Here is a 17,631-nt window from a genome sequence, read left to right on the forward strand (position 1 = left end):
CAAACCCATCAGCTCAAATTAAGCACAAAAACATAAGCAGTGTAAAATAAACCATAAACAGAAGTGTGAGAGAACATTGCAAAATGGGGACTAGTCAAGTGAAAGCAGAGAAACAAATTCAGATAGTAGGTAAAAATTCTGGCAGTTGTTGGCAGCTATGGCTTTCTTTGCAGAAGTTGCTTGTTCTCTCAGGCAATGTAATTCCACTAAGGAATGCTTCCTCAAACCATCTGCAGAGCTCACCGATAATTCTTGGTGCTTAGTTAGCACCAATCTAGGAAGGCTCAGTTAGGTTCCAGCAACTTCAAGATAATCTGGTCTAGGATATGCTCAATAATTACCTCTTTAATAATACTGACTTTATAAAAGTTTTCAAGCCCCATAACACTGGCGCAGAAAAGTTCTTCAGAAAATGTGTCAAAGCAATGAGCTCTCATTAAAAAGAGAAATGCATTATGCCTGCAGGACAGAATAGGGCTTCATGCAAATTTACATCAGGAACTGTATGTCTCAACAAACTGTCATATTTCCATACTAAAAGTAGGTTATCAGTATTAAAAGAAATGTGTGTAAATCTAGCTGAGGAGCAAAGAATTATGAGATTTGATCTAAGTTTTGTTGAGCAGAATATTATAAACACTGTAAAAAGTAGAAGAGATCTCAAAATTAAATCTAGTAATTATATTTAATATAAATTTAGTTCAGTACATAGCATCTCTGTTAAATGTAAGTAAGAAATTTAAATAAAATGCACATTTGCTATAAAAACCTGTTAATATCACTATAAAAATATAAAATTTAATATCTAATTTAATTATAGTCTATAGTCTAAATAATAAATTTTAAAAATCAAAATTCAAAGAACCCTCTTCAGAAGAGAATTATTTTTTAGAGTTATGCATCAATATTAAATACAGTCTTACCAACTTTGGATTTGATGGTGAATATGATAACTGAAAAGGTTTTTAAATTGAGGAAGAGAATATGAATAGTCCAAAAATTAGAATTATGTTACATGCCTCTAAGTATAAATGCTATTTCTCCGTAAAGGTAGAACACTTACAGGTTTTCGAGTTGGGGTGACTTGAACAGAATGGTAAAATTCTGGTTGGACTCGGCTGCTTTTCTTGATTTTTCTTTTTCTTACAGCAGTTTCCTGCTCACTGAGGTGGTGAGCTTCCACTATGGGTTGTGTTTCCTCCAGGCGAGGTGTCACTCGTCTTCTGGCATGGCGAGGGCTTGATCTAAAGCCCTGTAAGAGAAAATGGAATCATCGTGTTTGGCATCTCCCAAAATGGAGCTGTGTTACAACTACAAAATCTTAACAACTCAAGGTACAGGCATGCTCACCTTAAATTAATATAATGTCCATTTATACTGCCTGTAGCAATAAAGAGATGTTGCCAAGTGCTGTTAATATCATATCTGATTTATGTTGCTCAATTGTATGTATGATAGACACAGTCAATAGCAGTAACTCCTGTTGATTTTCTTTATAAGCTCACACTTTTAGTTATTTATAACTATAAAAGTTCTAATTTAAAATTTATAATTAAAAATTTCCAGGTTAATTCTTGGCCTCATGAGAAATTGTTTTAGGGAGCATGGGCTGAAAACATGGACCTTTTCCTGAGAACGAAAGTGAAGAAAAATTGATAGGAGGCAACAATTATATTGTCTCAGAAATACAGGTATAATTGGCCAAATTAATAAACTCAGGAAAAGCTGCCTTCAGAGATGCTTTTTAGAGGATTTCTGGGAAAACCTCTGAGCATCATCCAGAATGGCTCATGGTCTTACAGAATTTCATTCCTTTAATGGCAACATGTATAATGCTATCCTTTTATTGCTACCTGCAGAGCATTTACAATGAGCATTCTCTCATTTCACCGAGTCCCCTCATGAGCATGCACAAGTCTGACAAGGGCCATTTGTACTGAATACAATGTTGGTTGATATTAAACTTGGCCAGGTTGTAAATATTCATTCACTTAGTCATATCAGCTTTCAGAATAGGTGAGCCAGACCTTAGTGACAGTCTGGAGTTTAAGAACTATATTTCTTTTCAAAACCAAGAATACATGCAACAATTTCTGATTTTCTACTTTCTTTTTTCTTCTAGTAGAATACTTGCTGAAGTCCTTATGCAACAAAGTCAGCATTTTAGAATCAAACTTCTGCGAGGTTAGATTTCAGATAAAACTGCAGAAATCTATGCTGCAAATCTAAATATCCTGAATTCCTGCCAGCAGAAAACCAGTGGGAGCAGTACATTTCCATATAAATCTGCTGTTCTTTTGCTACCCCCTTCCATTAGCTTTTGGGTTTTGTGATTTGTTTTTCATTTTTTGTTGTTGTTTTAATTAGGAAATCGGCACAGAAGAGTTGTGCTAAAATGCTGTTATGTTGGTAAATTGAAACAATCAAAAGTATGGCTCTGTGAAAACTGGATTTCCTCCACTAATGTTCATGAGACTGTAAGGGAAAACAGTATCTGTCCTGGACACTCAGATGGACAAACAGCTATCTTCATTATTTAAATGTTTTCCACATGAAGTAAATATACACTTAAATAGCCAAAAGACACAAACACACATTTACACACACATGCTAGTAATTGCTATAGATACACATTGCATGCAACAGATGATGTAAAAAGGTTGAAGTGGAAAGGTGAAGTAACTTTCAAGGAACAACCTTCTGCACATGAACACTGGAGAGAAGGGATAGAGATAGAGCCCAAGTCTGCTTAGTCTGGGAGGTTCATGTGTGCAGTGCATCAGGGCCGTGCAATACATATGATGCAAAGGTACAGCCAATATTTCCTGAATCATTTTTTAGGATCTCTCTGACTCTACTGAAGCAATGGAATCATTCAGAGTTGAGGTAAGGAAGACCCTGGCAGCCCATGTCTGAATGGAAGCAGGACCCTGCCCGTATCAGCCAAAGCAAGCAGTACAGTGGAAGCCACTGCAGCCAGCAGATCTACGCAGATTTAGGAGGATCTCCAAACATGCAAAGATGTGAATCTGAGACTCTGCCACACTATTGCAGCAGGAAAGCTTATTGCCCCTTTTTTTTTATGCACTGTGAAATAGCTAACATATACTTACAATGTATCATTCAACATGATACTAAGGACTAGTCGGGATAAGAGGGAAAAATGCAATTCAGGGAGCCTGCTACAGCATGGCTTACTGCTCGTGGAAATTTTCTTTTAGGAAAAAATGCCAGTGTGCACCGGGGATTATTCCACAGCAAGTGAAAATATTCCTTAAGAGATCAAAACACCCAGCAAATCTATTCCAAGTTCTGAAACCAGAATAGATTTTCTAAATGTTAAATGCATTATGGTTTATTTATGTGAGGGTCACTGGCCAAAGCCTTGTGATATACCCTGCACTGCTCCCTCGCCACACTCCCATCCCATTAGCTGGATAAAACTCTTCGGGAAAGTATGTTTATGTAACAGAAGAATTTGATAGAAGCTAAGCAGCTCTAAAAGTGCTTAGAAACACATGCCAAATAGGGATTTAAATATGTGGGTCTGTCTCACCAAGTGGCTTCACCTTGAAAAATATGACTAGGTTTATTGATTATTATGTTTCAATATGAAAAATTCACTTGTGATTTCCAGAAAAATCTGTTTATTGACAATATTTCACCTTGATATTGTCTGTATTTTTTCACTTTTGCTCTTTATTACTAGCAAGAAAATGGGATCTTTATCTCTTTAAGAGCTCATCCGCTTCTGTTTGCTGAGGCTCATTCTCCTCTTGAAGTCATAATCTGCCTGCAGTATCACAAATTGTTGCTGTGAGGAGGATTATAATGTGATAAAGGCGGAGGATCACGATTTCAGGTGGAAAATAAATTCTGTGTCTACAAAGATAATGTTACAAGGGCAGAGTCCTCAGACCAAATCCCAAAATGCTTACTCATTCCTGCAATGGGACTTTGCCAGAGCAAATGTTCAAATCCAGAAAATTTCAAAATTTGATAATCAAAAATGAAGATAAGAGTTAAAAGTGATGTAAAATATGGAAGCTACTACTCCTATGCTCAGTGCAAAATTAGGGTGCCTGGTGATTCCTTCTAAACGGTAAAATGAATAGAAGCTTTTTGGGTCATCTGTGTTATTTATCCCTCAGTATAGTCTAGAATTAAAAACATCATATTAATACAGCAATCAAAATAAAAACCATGGAAATCACACAAATACTTGTTTGGTAAAGACAGCACTATTTTAGATGAGCAGAAAAGGGTTACAAAATGCTCAGGGAAGCACAGTACACCACCTGAGACCAAATCACAGACGAAAAGCTGGAGATTTTAAAATCACAGGGATATGACAACGAGGTTGCTCTAACACCATTAAGCAATTTGTAGTTTCCAGTATCATATGAATGCTGTGTCACTGTGCAATGAAAACCTTGTCTTGTTCTTTGTGCTGGGGGGGAGTTGCTCATTCCCAGAACCTACTGCCTGACTCATTTTTGTGCCTGTAAAATTCTGAAACTAGGCAAACCAAACAAAACTTCCAACATGTATTTTTAGAAAACCTGTCTTCCAAATACCAAAAGAGCTGCACAAAGATTTACACTAAAGTAATCTTCCTTAAAGAAACAACTCATATGACCATCAGAACCAGTTTTAGACATATCAGAGGAAGACACGAGGCCAATTGAACCTGGAATTATCTTCTCTGCAAAAGCATTCATGTGCATTCTTCCAGTTAGAGTCTGTTGGAATCCAGGAAGAATGATCTTCCTAATCAAAGTCTACAGCAAACAGGAGTGGAGTGCTGTCTCTGGAGGCTGTTGCAGAGCCAAAGGCTAGTTCACCTGGTCTCAAGTGAGCTTTTCTGTATGAGGAAGCAGGCTGGGGAGACCAGTCTTTTTTAGTGGAAATTCATCCTTTTAAATCTTCTGAGTGTTGGGGGGTTTTGGTTTGTGGGTTTTTTTGGTTGGTTGGTTGGTTTTTTGGTTGTTTGTCATTGTTGGTTCTTCTGGTTTTTTTCCTCTTGAATGGGGTGTGATAATATTGAAAGAACTTATTTTGTCTGTCTTTATATACAAATTAATGATGAATGTTGCCAGCCTGGTCATGGATGCCAGAGCACACTATGTAAAATTACTTTCACAATAAGGTGCTCTGTAGAAAATATCTTATCCAGCCAAGTTTTAACTTCACCCCTCTTATTCAGTGACTAATTTCTTGTCTATAGAAACATGTGTGGGTTTTCTCTGGCCAAAGTTCAGCAGACATCCCCTCCCCAGGTTACCCTTTGAGCCACCAAAACCAGCAGATGAGATTAACCACTCCCTCACAGCACCTGTTTCTCTCCATTGGCCATACCCAGAGCCAGACTGATCACTTCACTCACACACATGCATACTGTGAGTATCCAAATTAAATAGGATGGAACAGGCCCATGGTGGCTAGGTTTTGGTCTGCCTCCAATCTGGTATTCATCATTCCATATTTTATCACCAGACTTCCTTTTATTTTTCTCCTTCTACATGAAATTATTCTGGTCTCTTCCATCACTTTTTTTTTTTTCCTGTGAGAGTTTCACATTTCCTCATTCACGGATATCACTCTCGATGGATTCCCATAATTCAGTACAGTACTCTTATAAATTTTAATACGGATATATATAACAGTAGCACATGTTTTTATATTCTGTTTAAACATTTCCCTCCCCATCTCCTTTCCAGTGAGTCTACACATCTGAAAGTAGTCCTCACTGAACCGTTAAAAGTCATTCAAAAGACCCTTTCTGAAGATCATAAACATTAAGAATGTGGCTAAAGACTTTTCTCTGTAATATACTCAACCTTTCATTGGTTAACAACATAATTTGGCCCATTTCTTCAATATAGTCTGGTATTTGATTACCAAATATGTTATACTCTGCTATCTTTGTTGTGTTTTTCCTTATTCTCATTCCTAATCCATTCGTCATAAAAATGGGAATTTGAAATATCCTTAAAAACTTGTCTAGCTTTTGCTTTTATTTAAATAACAAAATATTTATTATTAAATAAAAAAAATCTGTAAAATAATATTTTACAGATAAGAACATGTTGAATAATGTATTGAACTTTTTGCTTTCACTGTCTTAGTTTTTCTGTATTTATTTTTAATTCTTTGTCTGGTACTTTATTAGCACCAGATGAATACATCAGTGCTACCCCATGTGCATTATTGCTTTAGTGATACAAATCTCTGACTCCTCCATTCTTTCAATGTGCTATTGTATTAATTCACCAGATCCTTCTCCTCTCCATTTTAGTTTCTACTAGGCTACTGCCTTCATCATACGTTATCTTTATTTTTATGCTTGATAAGAAGCCATATTCAGTTTTCATTTTTTCCAGTGTATAAGTATTTTATGTAGAATACATTGGTTGTCAGAATTCTGATGTTGGAACCCAGCCTTTCCAGCCAGTGTGGGTTTTTAGAGTCAGTAAGCATTAACATCCATAGAGGTAAAAGGGCATTATCTGACATCCAGCTGAAGTCAACAAAAATCTTTGCATTAACTTCAGTGGGCACTGGACTGCAGCCCAGCTTACCTTCTGGCAGAACTTCAGTAAATCACAGAGAAAGTGCTAGCTAGCATTAGGCCATAATTCAGTGACAGCAGAACTCAAGTTCTGCTTTAAAGGCCTTTACTCAAAGATATTTGAGTAATTCCTGTAGATGAAGGTGCACCAAAAAATATCAAAGCCAGAAGAAGCTTAGATAGGATAGCGAGATTTGTGTTCTAGCTTTTAAGGCTTCTGACAGTGGTTGTATGTGCATGAGACTTGTCATCTGTTACCAGTGTCAACTAATGGCGTCAAGAAATAGTCTTCATATTGTCAGTTACCACCTGTTTAAATCTTGGAAACTTTCATGTCTACGCAACCCACAGCATCTAAGGGCCTGCAGACATTACTATGTGTAGCATCAAACCCTTCTCAAGATGCTGGCATTCTCAGCTGTTCTACAGATAGGCTGAAATATAATTAAACCCTATAGCTGGAGTACCTCCTTCAACTAAAATGGCTAAAAGGTTTACATTAAATTACTTTATTATATGAAATTCCCCTGCACACTGAAAGACAAAAATTTGAGATTCTTTCTGCTACATGGAAAAACATATATGTGTGTGTGTATATATATGCACATATCTATGCATCTGAATTGTTAAAACAATTGTTCTAAATTAAATTGTGGCCAAGATTGCATTATTTCCCTCCTTCCTTTTCCATAGAGATTTCCATCCCAAATATCATCAGTTTACAAAGAACCAAAGAAAACCCCACAGCATTTATTTAACTGCCAGTTCTGTAAGTTCCACCCAAAATCCAAGATTCCAGCTAAGTTCTCTGAGATATTTATAGCAAAGATTTCTAAGTAATGTAACATGTAAGTTTTCTATCACAGGAAGATTACCTACACTCCCTGAGTGTATTACTTCACTAACACCCAAGGAGGATGCAACTGTATTTGCTCTATTTCGATTCTATCAGAACTAAAAAAAATAGACTGCAACCTTTTTTTGTGTGTGGTTTTCTTGATAATTTTTTATAATCTTAAAAAGGGTTACTCCTATAAAGATCTGAATCAGGATTTAAAACATAAAATACAAGATTTTACATTCAATTTCTCATTCCACTCCCTCATCAGCAAGCTTTCACTGATGCTTCTTTGCATGCCTTATGTTTATTTTAGGAGATATTATTCTTATCTTATAAAATCTAAACTCTAAGCAGTGCTGGAACCATTTCTCAGATATTGAAGACTGTGATTTGGCACATGCAATATTCCAAGATAAGTCCACACGTTCAAAGGCATTTAAAGCAATCGCTTTTTACATAACCTGAACAAGATTACTTTCCCAACTGAATTCATGAAATAGAACATCAATAATCTGCTTTCCAGTTCTTAACCAGCCACCCACCATGTAAATACATAGGGGCCCCTGTATTGAGGTATTTAGGTGCCCCTAGGTTTAAGTGTGAATTTAGAATACAAGGTCTAATAACCCATGCTAAATGACACTGCTGTTTAACATGACACGTTTGGTTTTTCCTATCATAAGGTCAGGATTTCTATCAAAGCACAGGTAAATTGTAACATTAGGAAAATCTGATGATCTGCAACCCCAAATGGCACACCCAGTCATGCCTTCAGATACTTTTTAACTGCTCTTTCCTGACTAAAGCTGTCAGCCACAGAGCCTGTTCTCCAAGCAGCCCTATCGTTCTCTGACAAGAAGGCTTACAGCTCTCCACTGCATCTTTGCGATGGCTTGTCCTAGTTCCTTCCCTGTTACCTCAGGGCACTGCAAGCCTCCCTAGGAAGGGAACAATCATTTAAGAACAAAAAAATCAGTGTACTTCTTTATCAGTGGGGTCTGCAAAGGAAGGTTTAATTTAAAATATACTAGCACATTCCCCTAGCATGTCCCCTTTCCAGTCCTGCTTCCTCTGTTTTCCATCTCTTCATGTCTCCTCATCTTGGGCAGTGTCCAGTATATACCAAAGACTTGCCAGAAAAAATTAGCTTTAAATATTAAAAATACAGTAAGAAGCTGAATAAGAAATAACAGAGATTGCTAAACCATAGCAGTGCTGCAAAACGTCTAATATGAAGAGATTACTCTCTTTTGTCCAGTGTGTTTGTTTGAAACACAAACTGGTAAGAGAATATATCCACCACAGCTTGTTTAGATGTGTCTGTACCTTTTAAATGATAAAATAGATGCATAACTGATGAGAGACTTCACAGGAATATATTATAAAAACACAACTAGGCTAGAATTCAGGTATCTATTAAGATAACTGGATTCAGATACCAACAACATACCTGAACAACTCTTTGTTCCCTGTTATCACCAATAAAAAATGTAGTTGACACATTCAGTGAGGCTTGAAGAACCATTCAGCACATCCTGAAGCAGACATCAACACTAGGTCAGTGAGTAGTTCTATGGACTATAATCTGTAAATACCTACAGTGAGCTTGTTGGGCTGCATAAGGGGATGCTGTTTTTACAGACTCACTTTTCAGCTCCTACCTTCACATGAAGGAAGGTAGTGGAGGCAGATCAGAATAGATTGGTTGTATCATTTTGTTCTTTCTAGAACAAGGAAGAAGGATAAATACAATACCTCAGCCTGACATGATTATTTATTTCAGTATAATTTGTGCTATCAATGTATATAATCATCAATTAAGCCTGTAGGATCTGTGTTTCACTTCCAGTCTGCTCTACTATCTCCCCACCATCCTGAAGCAGAGTGCCATATTTAAACAGCTGAGTGGACAGGGGAGATAAGGACAATGGCACAACTTGCAAGAAAAGTGTCTTTGCCTAAACATCAAGTGCAGTTAGTTTCTGTAGCTGATATGGTGTTTTCACACTTCAGCCAGAGCTCATGTTTCATTCCCACTGATGAGTCAGGAACAGCAAAGCTCTGACTCTCCTTGATGCAAGGCAGTAGGGCACAAGGGAGCCCAGCAGGGGCTCGGGCACTTTGGGTACAAGTATCCAGATAACAAGTACCCAGCCTCGCTGCTGAACCAGAAGCATGAGGAACAAGCTCAAAACCAAGGCAGCTTTGCCAACACTAAGCCAGGATCAGCTGTCTGCACTGTGAGCCTGACATGCTAAAGCATCTCTGCCACACAGTGCGGGTCCTTTCCCTGGGAGGCTGCAGGATTCCACGTGCCACTCTCCAGAGCCCGAGACCCCTCCAGGCTGCAGAGCACGTGGAGCAGCAGGGTGAGCGGCTGCAGCTCTGCCTGGTGTCCTCTCATGTCTGTCATGGCCAGGCCCCAAAAAGCCAGCTCAGCTGAATCAGATCCAGCATGAAAACATCAAGGTCACTTCACCCTGTGCTCTGCACATTATTCCATAGCATATCAAAGGTGTCTCTACTTAAAACAGTCTGGGAATGGAAGAGAGTGTGAGTGAGGTTTCCATGCCCAAGGAAAACATGCGTAACAGCCCTGGAGCAGCCACAACACCAAGGGTCATACTACCCTGTTCATGCAGTCCCTTCTTACATTCAATACCCTCAGTCTAAAGAGCTAAATTGTTTCTGAAGGAAGATCCACAACCTGATCTGTCACCCAATCTAACTACAATAACTGAGAAATCAGTGCAGATGATTAAGCCTTTCTGAGTAGTGTGTCATCTATGGAGCCCTGCATGATCCTTTCTGTCTGTGTAAGAACAGTTTCTACAATGTGGTAATACATGTGCTCACTGCAAGTATGACCTCAGCTATTTTAATTCACAGTTTCAGTCTGAGGTTTGTTTAGGGCAAAAGACAGTAGCTAGAAGTTCCTGTTCTGTACATGTGTACAATGTGCCTGTTAACAGGCAGATGGCCACAAGCTGTGCTCCCCCTGTGTCCCCTTGAAATCAGGGTTCTGCTTGTGTGTACAGAGAGTGTGCACAGGGCACACAGCACAAATGAACTGCTGCTCATCTAAAACCCACAATTCCAGAGACAGCAGTAGATACTGAGAAATGTGGATATCTAAATACTCACATGATTGCCATGAGGTTGTTGGCAAGAGTGTATATTAATGGCAAACTAAAGAGTAAGAACTTTTATGAGGTAGTGTATCTTTATGCAGTGGTTTTCCCGGTCCTGCTAGAGAACTATGAGGATGTGTTCACTTATAAAGCAGGTCCCAGGACCATGCCTGACCACTGATGTGGACCATAACACAATGTCAGTACTTTCTTAGGTGATTGGTGAAGCTCAGAGGCAATTCCCTCGGCATTTCAAAGTTCTGCAGACCATCAGAATCCAGAGCAGAGATGCAGACAACCAGAAGGCTATATAAATACATCAGGCATTTGTACACATTGTAGTACAGAGTAAAAGTACCCAAGTTAGCTTCTCTGGAGTTAGTTTAGCCCAGCACTCGAGCAGTCTGGCTGCAGCAAGCGGACAAATGCCACGTATTTGGTGATACAGCTGCAGAACAGGCTGTTCCTCAGCACAGACCAATGCTTATGGGCTGTCTAAAGGCAGCACTGCTGTGACTAAAGCTGACAAAGAGTGATGGACATATAACATATTGTAAATCAAATCTCAGTGATACCTACTTTGCCATGTGACAGCCCATGTGGCACTCTCTGTCTGGGCCACATTATTTGATATGTTATGAAAAATGGACAGAACGGTTTGTCCTTATACAGTGTAACCTGTATTTATAGCTCTCCATTCATTCCTATATGTAAGTGCTCTCATACAGCTAAGAAAACAATTTATTTTTTCTCAGATGTATTTTCTTTTGAACCTGTTCCTTAACTCTTAGACAGCTAATGGAAAAATAGTTTAAACATCCTGAGGGAAATCATGTCAAACACAAAGGTAAAATATTCTCAGGCTGATTCAACTCTGTAAAAACAATAAAACATCCTTTCAATAGGTTAATGAATGTATTTTTCTGGCTAGTCCTGCACATTTGTGGTGCTCGATGGATAAACTCCCTCCGATCAAACAGAAGACTCAAATTTAGCTTGGAGGGTCTGCTGATTTCTCCTTTCACTGGAGCTGTACCTATCTGGAGCAGTTTATAAATACTGCAATGCTCAGGATGAATTATGGTGCAACTCTTCAAAGACTATTCATTATTGTTTTGTAAGATAACTAGAATCTGTATTTTTAGACAACTGTCTCACAATCAGCCTCAGAAGGGGCATGATTATGGCAAAGGTGCACTTAGGGATAAGTTTATGGAAAATTTTCTGGGCATCTGTGTTGACAAAGTAATATATAGATTTCCCAATATACATTGTTGTTCTATAGCTTTGCACCCATTGTACCATAACAGATGATTTAAAAAATCCATTTCCTTTTAAAAAAGTAACATCAGTCTTGAATGAACTATATCACTACCCATGTAGTCACTACAAAACAGAATCACAGAATGACTAGTTTGAAAGAGACTTTCAAGATCATTGAGTCCAACCCATGCCCCAACACCTCAACTAAACCATGGCACCAACTGCCATGTCCAGTCTTTTTTTAAACACATCCAGGGATGGTGACTCCACCACCCCCCTGGCAGACAATTCCACTACTTTATTAATCTTTCCGTGAAAAACTTTTTCCTAATATCCAACCTATATTTCCCTTGGCGCAGGTTAAGGCTGTGTCCTCTGGTTCTGTCAGTTGCTGCCTGGAGACAGAGACCAACCCCGCCTGACTACAGCCACCTTTCAGGGAGTTGTAGAGTGACAAGGTCTCCTTTTCTCCGGGCTAAACACCCCCAGCTCCCTCAGTTGTTCCTCACAGGGTTTGTGTTCCAAGCCCCTCACCAGCCTTGCTCCCTCCTCTGGATGTGCTCAAGCGTCTCAAGGTCCTTCCCAAACTGAGGGGCGAGAACTGGACACAGCACTGTGGTCTCACCAGTGCCAAGTGCAGGGAGAGAATGACCTCCCTGCTCCTGCTGGCCACACCATTCCTGATACAGGCCAGGATGCCCTTGGCATTCTTGGCCACCAGGGCCACCACACTGCTGGCTCGTGTTCAGTTGGCTGTTGGGCAGCACCCCCAGGTCCCTTTCTGCCTGGGCACTGTCCAGCCACACCGTCCCCAGCCTGTAGCATTGTGGGTTATTGTGGCCAAAATATGCAGGACTCAGCACTTGGACTTATTAAACTTCATCTTACTGGACTCTCTCCATCCATCCAACCATCCCAGGTCTCTCTGCAGAGCCTTCCTACCCTCCAACAGACCAACACATGCTCCCAGCTCATCTGCAAATTTACTAACAAAAGACTCAATCCCCTCATCCATGTCATCAATAAGAATATTGAAATAGAATGAATATACACAACCTTGTAGCAACTGTTCAGTGTACTAAAAATAAAATGTGGGGTCTGCAAAACTCAAACCACCAGATGTTATTCCTTTGCTACAAAAATGGTTGACACATACTGCCAACCCTAACAGAGTCTTTTCACAAAGTATCAACTCCCATTTATCTTATTGGTGTGTTTAGTCCCACCTGGGTTATGTGAAGCCAGAATTTACAATGGACTGTAAAACTTTTACTGATTTATTTCCTAGTAGTTTTCAACCTGTAGGTCTCAGTGGAAGCATTCTCAGAAAACTTGCCCAAAATATATGAGTCAAAATTCAATAAATACAAAGTGATACCATGTTGCTTGTGACTTCCCACTGACACTGATACCTTCAGTTCCTGAAGTCATAGTATGCCTAACATAAAAGGTAAGATAAAGGAAAACTGTGAAGCTCAGAGAAAATTTCAGGCAAAAGATAAATCTGGTAATTGTTCCTTAATAATGTGAAAACTGCTACTTCAGCAATTAGCACAATTATCCCTTCACAATCTCGTAAAACCCAACCATTTATAGATCCTGAATGAGAGCCTTCCTTTTCAACAGTTCTTAACACCAAATCAAAAGACATTAAGAATTATACCATTCAGATTAATTCCTTCCAGCCTACGGGCTAGAATCTTACTTCCCATTTAATTGAAAGGTAAAAATTTCACATAATCCAGTGTCTCCAGAGGCTTCAACTATGAGGAAAACTAATTCAGAAAGAAATTTAAATCACAAGTGACAACACCAACACATTAAGCAAAGCTTTTCGATTGAAAGGTACAGGAGACTTTGAGACCTCTTTTTAAGGCATAAAATTATAAACATTGAAAGGTATCAAGCCCAAGCCCACAAAGAACTCAGAGAAAATTCCTCTGTTTCATGAAAAAAACAACTTCTACAAAGAGCACAAGAAGAATAAGATTAGTGAATAATTTATAGCCTTTATATTTTTAATAATAATAATAATTTTTAAAGGCCCAACAATGGACCATAGTCCCTACTTTGGTAAAACTCTGAGTTATATTGTTATTTTGGTGTGGTTTTGGTTCAGACATTTCATTCTACAACTGATTCTCAAAATAAAAATTGACTAGTGCAAACAACTACATCAAAGTCTGATGTGTCATGTAGCAATGAATATTTCTGTTGGAAATTTACTTGTTTTCTTTTTAAAGCAGTGGCATATCTAGGTCTTCCTGAGATTAGGAACATTAACTATTCTGGGTGGGATTCCTTTTTGACTTAATGGAATTTCTGTGGTACCTGGGGAATGGAAGAATCTTAACAGCAGTTTCAGTCATAATGAACCTGAAGACTGTAAATAAAAAAATATATTAAAAATTAGGCCTGACAAACTTCGGGTGGTAGCAAGTGTTGGTGGGGAGATGGAGACAATTATTGTATTATCTCAAGAAACTCTCACATTTTCCTGGTTAATATTTTCTGTTATTAAGCACCTCTAACAAAGACAGACTTTCACCTACTTTAGATTCATAATGATTCATGCAAATTTACCTCCTTTTGAGGCAGGGGGTCAAGTGTTTAAGTTCATTCTCTAATAAGTAATATCTGCATAGACTTTTGATGTATAATAATGAGGCATGTTTTGCAGAGACATTAAAAATCAAGGCCCACAAAAATGAACTATTTGTGGACTCAATTCACCAGTGGCATCTAAAATTCGAAACAGAAGGACTGAAAAGATCATAAATGCATTTTCAAATTTTGTATCTACCCTGCCATAGTATGCAGTCTTATTTTTTGTTGTGTGGTTCAGTATTAAAAGAAAAGGATTCAATAGTTCTCACTGTATACAGACAATGAAGGCATGCACCATGAGATCTGTGGCTGTGGCAAAGGATCTCAACATAAATTTGCACACATCTATTTTTTCCAAATATAAGGCTTTCCTGGCAGGCAGTCAATCATGCAGGAATTGCCAACGCTCTGTAGATAGGGCAATTATAATTCTCTGTGCACTGCTGCTAGACCACCTGCACGTTCACATGTGATGGGAGTCAGATTTGAACCCAGCTCTCAGGAGATGAATGCCAACCCACTGCTATTTACTATCAGCCTGTTTTTCATTATCTTTCATTCTAATTAAGAAACACTATTTATAACTACACCTGACAAACAACTAAGCATGGTGGAAGCTAGCAGATGTACCTTGTGCTATAAAACTTGGAGATGAGATATTACATTAATTTTGGGGGTGGGGGATTACGCAAAGCCCATATTTTCATGTATCATGCTTTGCTTTTAGCAATATTGTATTGCAGTTGGAAGTGCATAATGTTTTGTGATTATATGAATAGAGAATGTCAAATTCTGCTTCAGATAATGTTTCCAATATTTTTATTGGAAGTATGCCTGTAGTTTTTTCATTAATTTTATTAGATCCATTAAAATAACATTTTGCTTGAAAAAATATTGGAAAATTAAAATTTAATGATGTCAAATGAGTCATAATTTCTCTATCAAAATTCTCATCAGAAAATAAAAGGAAAAACAGTTCTACCACTTATTTAAAAGAGCAGTTTAGACCACTAACTGCAGTATTACTCCATCTAAAAAAAAATACGGAAAATTATGAAAGAATATAACAGTTACTCTAGCATGTTTCACTTAATGGAATCTTCTAGGAAATGTTTTAAATTCATCTGCTTCTGACTGGATGATAAACAAATAACCACATGCTGAAGCAATAAAAATAAATTACTCTGGCAACTTCCCTCTGAAGTGTCACCATGTAAAATGGCACATATTTCAAAACATTAAACTTCATCTCCATCTAGGCTCAGGATTGAGTGAATTTTACATGGGAACAAAGCATTTCATATTGGATAAACTAAATAGTGAAGAAATATTTTTATTTCCAGAGGTACACATTTATTTGTTCACTTTACTGGAGCACTGGTGAAAAACAAACTCAGGCTTTTCATAGTTTAATAAAGACAAAAAGAAGATGTCTCTATGGCATCTTTTTGTGATGGTGTGTACAAATTTCAAAATAGTTGAGAATTTAAAACTAATTGCCAATATGAACCATGCTGCAAACATGTATCCCATGAACATTTTTGAAAACATTAGTCATAATTGGATAATTTCCACACTCGCAGCAGGGTAAAGGAAAATGCAAATAATTTAAAACAAAATATCATTTGAGTGCAAAACTGTCTCTCAAGGCTTTCAGAATAATAGGCAATGGCATGAAGATATGCCTTAAATCAATAGCAGGAAACCAGGCAAGAGAAATCTCTAGACAGGAGCTCTACAGGGCAGCATGGAAACAAAGTGGGTACTAAAACAAATATTATTTTTCACATTTTCACAGCAATTGTGCTCCTCATTCCGAATCCCTAGGAAGTGACTGAGTTTTGTGTTCTACTTTCAGCACTGGCATGTAAGAGTTTTGATTCCCCTGACCTCCGAATACAAAGTCACACACTGAGGTCCCTGCCAAGCAGGCTTGTAGTCTGGATCCTTCTGGGATCTCCCGCGGCAGCATCCAAGGCAGGCGGGCAACTTCCCTGACAAGGAGCAGGGCACAGGTGAGGGCTGTGGGCAAAGCGAGCTCTGCAGTCACAAAAGTGACCAGCTCTGCACGTATTTACAGTGAGGTCAATAACTGGGCTCAGGGCTGCTTTTGGACACAGGGAGGTCTGGCACGTACAGTAAGCACAGCTTTTTTCCAAGTAACCAATTCCTTTGGGAATGACACGAATCGGCAGGCCGGTTAGGGTAACACAGATGAAGAGCTCATTTTGTGTTGGGAAGGGAAAAAAACAAACCAAGAAATGAAAGAGGACATTATGTTTTCCATGCAAAATGAAAAGTTTGCTATGTGATTTCATTAACAAAAGACCACGACAATATGTACTCGGGTAAAGAGAACAACTTCTGACCTTGAAATTGCGTGCTAAATAAATTACCTCAGAGCGAAAGTGATGAGTTCTCATGACAGCATCTGGAAGGGAAGCAGAAAGACACACAGGCTCCATCAGCTGCACCTCGCATTTCGCCCCGGCTAAAGGGTTACCCCGCCACTCGCCCTTCGGCGCACACTCCGGGATGGCTCTGGCCCTTCAGGCACAGCCGGCAGCTCCGCCCGGCATTTATATTTAATTCATAGGGAAGAAGTTCGGCATAAAGTTCTGCTGCTCTTTGACAGCCCGGGGAGGGCTGGGGGGTTTCCCAGCCTCTCACCCTCCAGCCGAGGTTTCGCTGAGGGATGGGTGGAGACAAGGCTGCCGCAGTCCTGGGCTCGGCTTGAATTTTCTTTAAAGCCTTTGCCCGGCTAAACCGTGCCACGGCGGCCCTCCGCCGGCAGAAAGCTGGGGATGGGCCGGGGACAGCCCCCGCCGCCCTCAGGGACCGGCAGCATCTCTTACCTCGGCTCCTTGAGCGACCTGAAAAGACGGATTTGATGGGATGCCTCCCTTTCTGGAGCCGGCGGTGCAAGCAGCAGAAGAATAAAATCGTGGCAATGGTCCCCAGCAGCAGCAGGAGCAAGAAGAGGGCGCACTGGATGCTGTAGGGTCTCAGCAGGACCAGGAAAGCCGCGGCAATCATGGCTCAAGCGCCCGGCTGCCCCTGTGCGTGCGCGGGTCTGCGGCGAGCGGCGGGGGGCCGGGCAGCGCCGGGCAGCCTCTCCCCCCGGCAGCGGGGCGGGCATCGCCGCCGGCACCGCGCTGCTGGAGCCGGCAGCCGGGCGGGAGGCGGCGGCGCGGGGGAGGAGGAGGAGAAGGAGGAGG

General features: G+C 39.7%; 1 protein-coding gene and 1 long non-coding RNA gene across 22 annotated transcripts in view; one reads left to right on the top strand and one right to left on the bottom strand.

The window, feature by feature from the left end:
- DST (dystonin) overlaps window positions 1–17,618 on the bottom strand; it is a 286,720-nt gene extending 269,102 nt beyond the window's left edge. For 16 of the 21 annotated variants that reach the window (XM_072926479.1, XM_072926487.1, XM_072926486.1 and 13 more), the window contains exons 1-3: window positions 17,269–17,618; window positions 16,783–16,844; window positions 1,064–1,252 (exon numbers count right to left, since the gene is read on the bottom strand). In XM_072926479.1, coding sequence (XP_072782580.1) covers window positions 1,064–1,252; window positions 16,783–16,844; window positions 17,269–17,449 — 432 coding nt within the window. In that variant the 5' untranslated portion in view covers window positions 17,450–17,618. The remainder of the gene's footprint in view (window positions 1–1,063; window positions 1,253–16,782; window positions 16,845–17,268) is intronic. The other 5 variants (XM_072926480.1, XM_072926476.1, XM_072926483.1 and 2 more) reach the window with 1 other exon arrangement.
- LOC115494609 (uncharacterized) lies at window positions 1,203–12,912 on the top strand. The gene is made up of 2 exons (XR_012054888.1): window positions 1,203–1,334; window positions 2,126–12,912. It is a non-coding gene; the product is annotated as an uncharacterized lncRNA (long non-coding RNA).
- Window positions 17,619–17,631: the final 13 nt, after the last annotated feature.

The sequence above is a fragment of the Taeniopygia guttata genome, chromosome 3, assembly GCF_048771995.1.
Source record: "Taeniopygia guttata chromosome 3, bTaeGut7.mat, whole genome shotgun sequence".
In the NCBI taxonomy this organism is placed as follows: Eukaryota; Metazoa; Chordata; class Aves; order Passeriformes; family Estrildidae; genus Taeniopygia; species Taeniopygia guttata.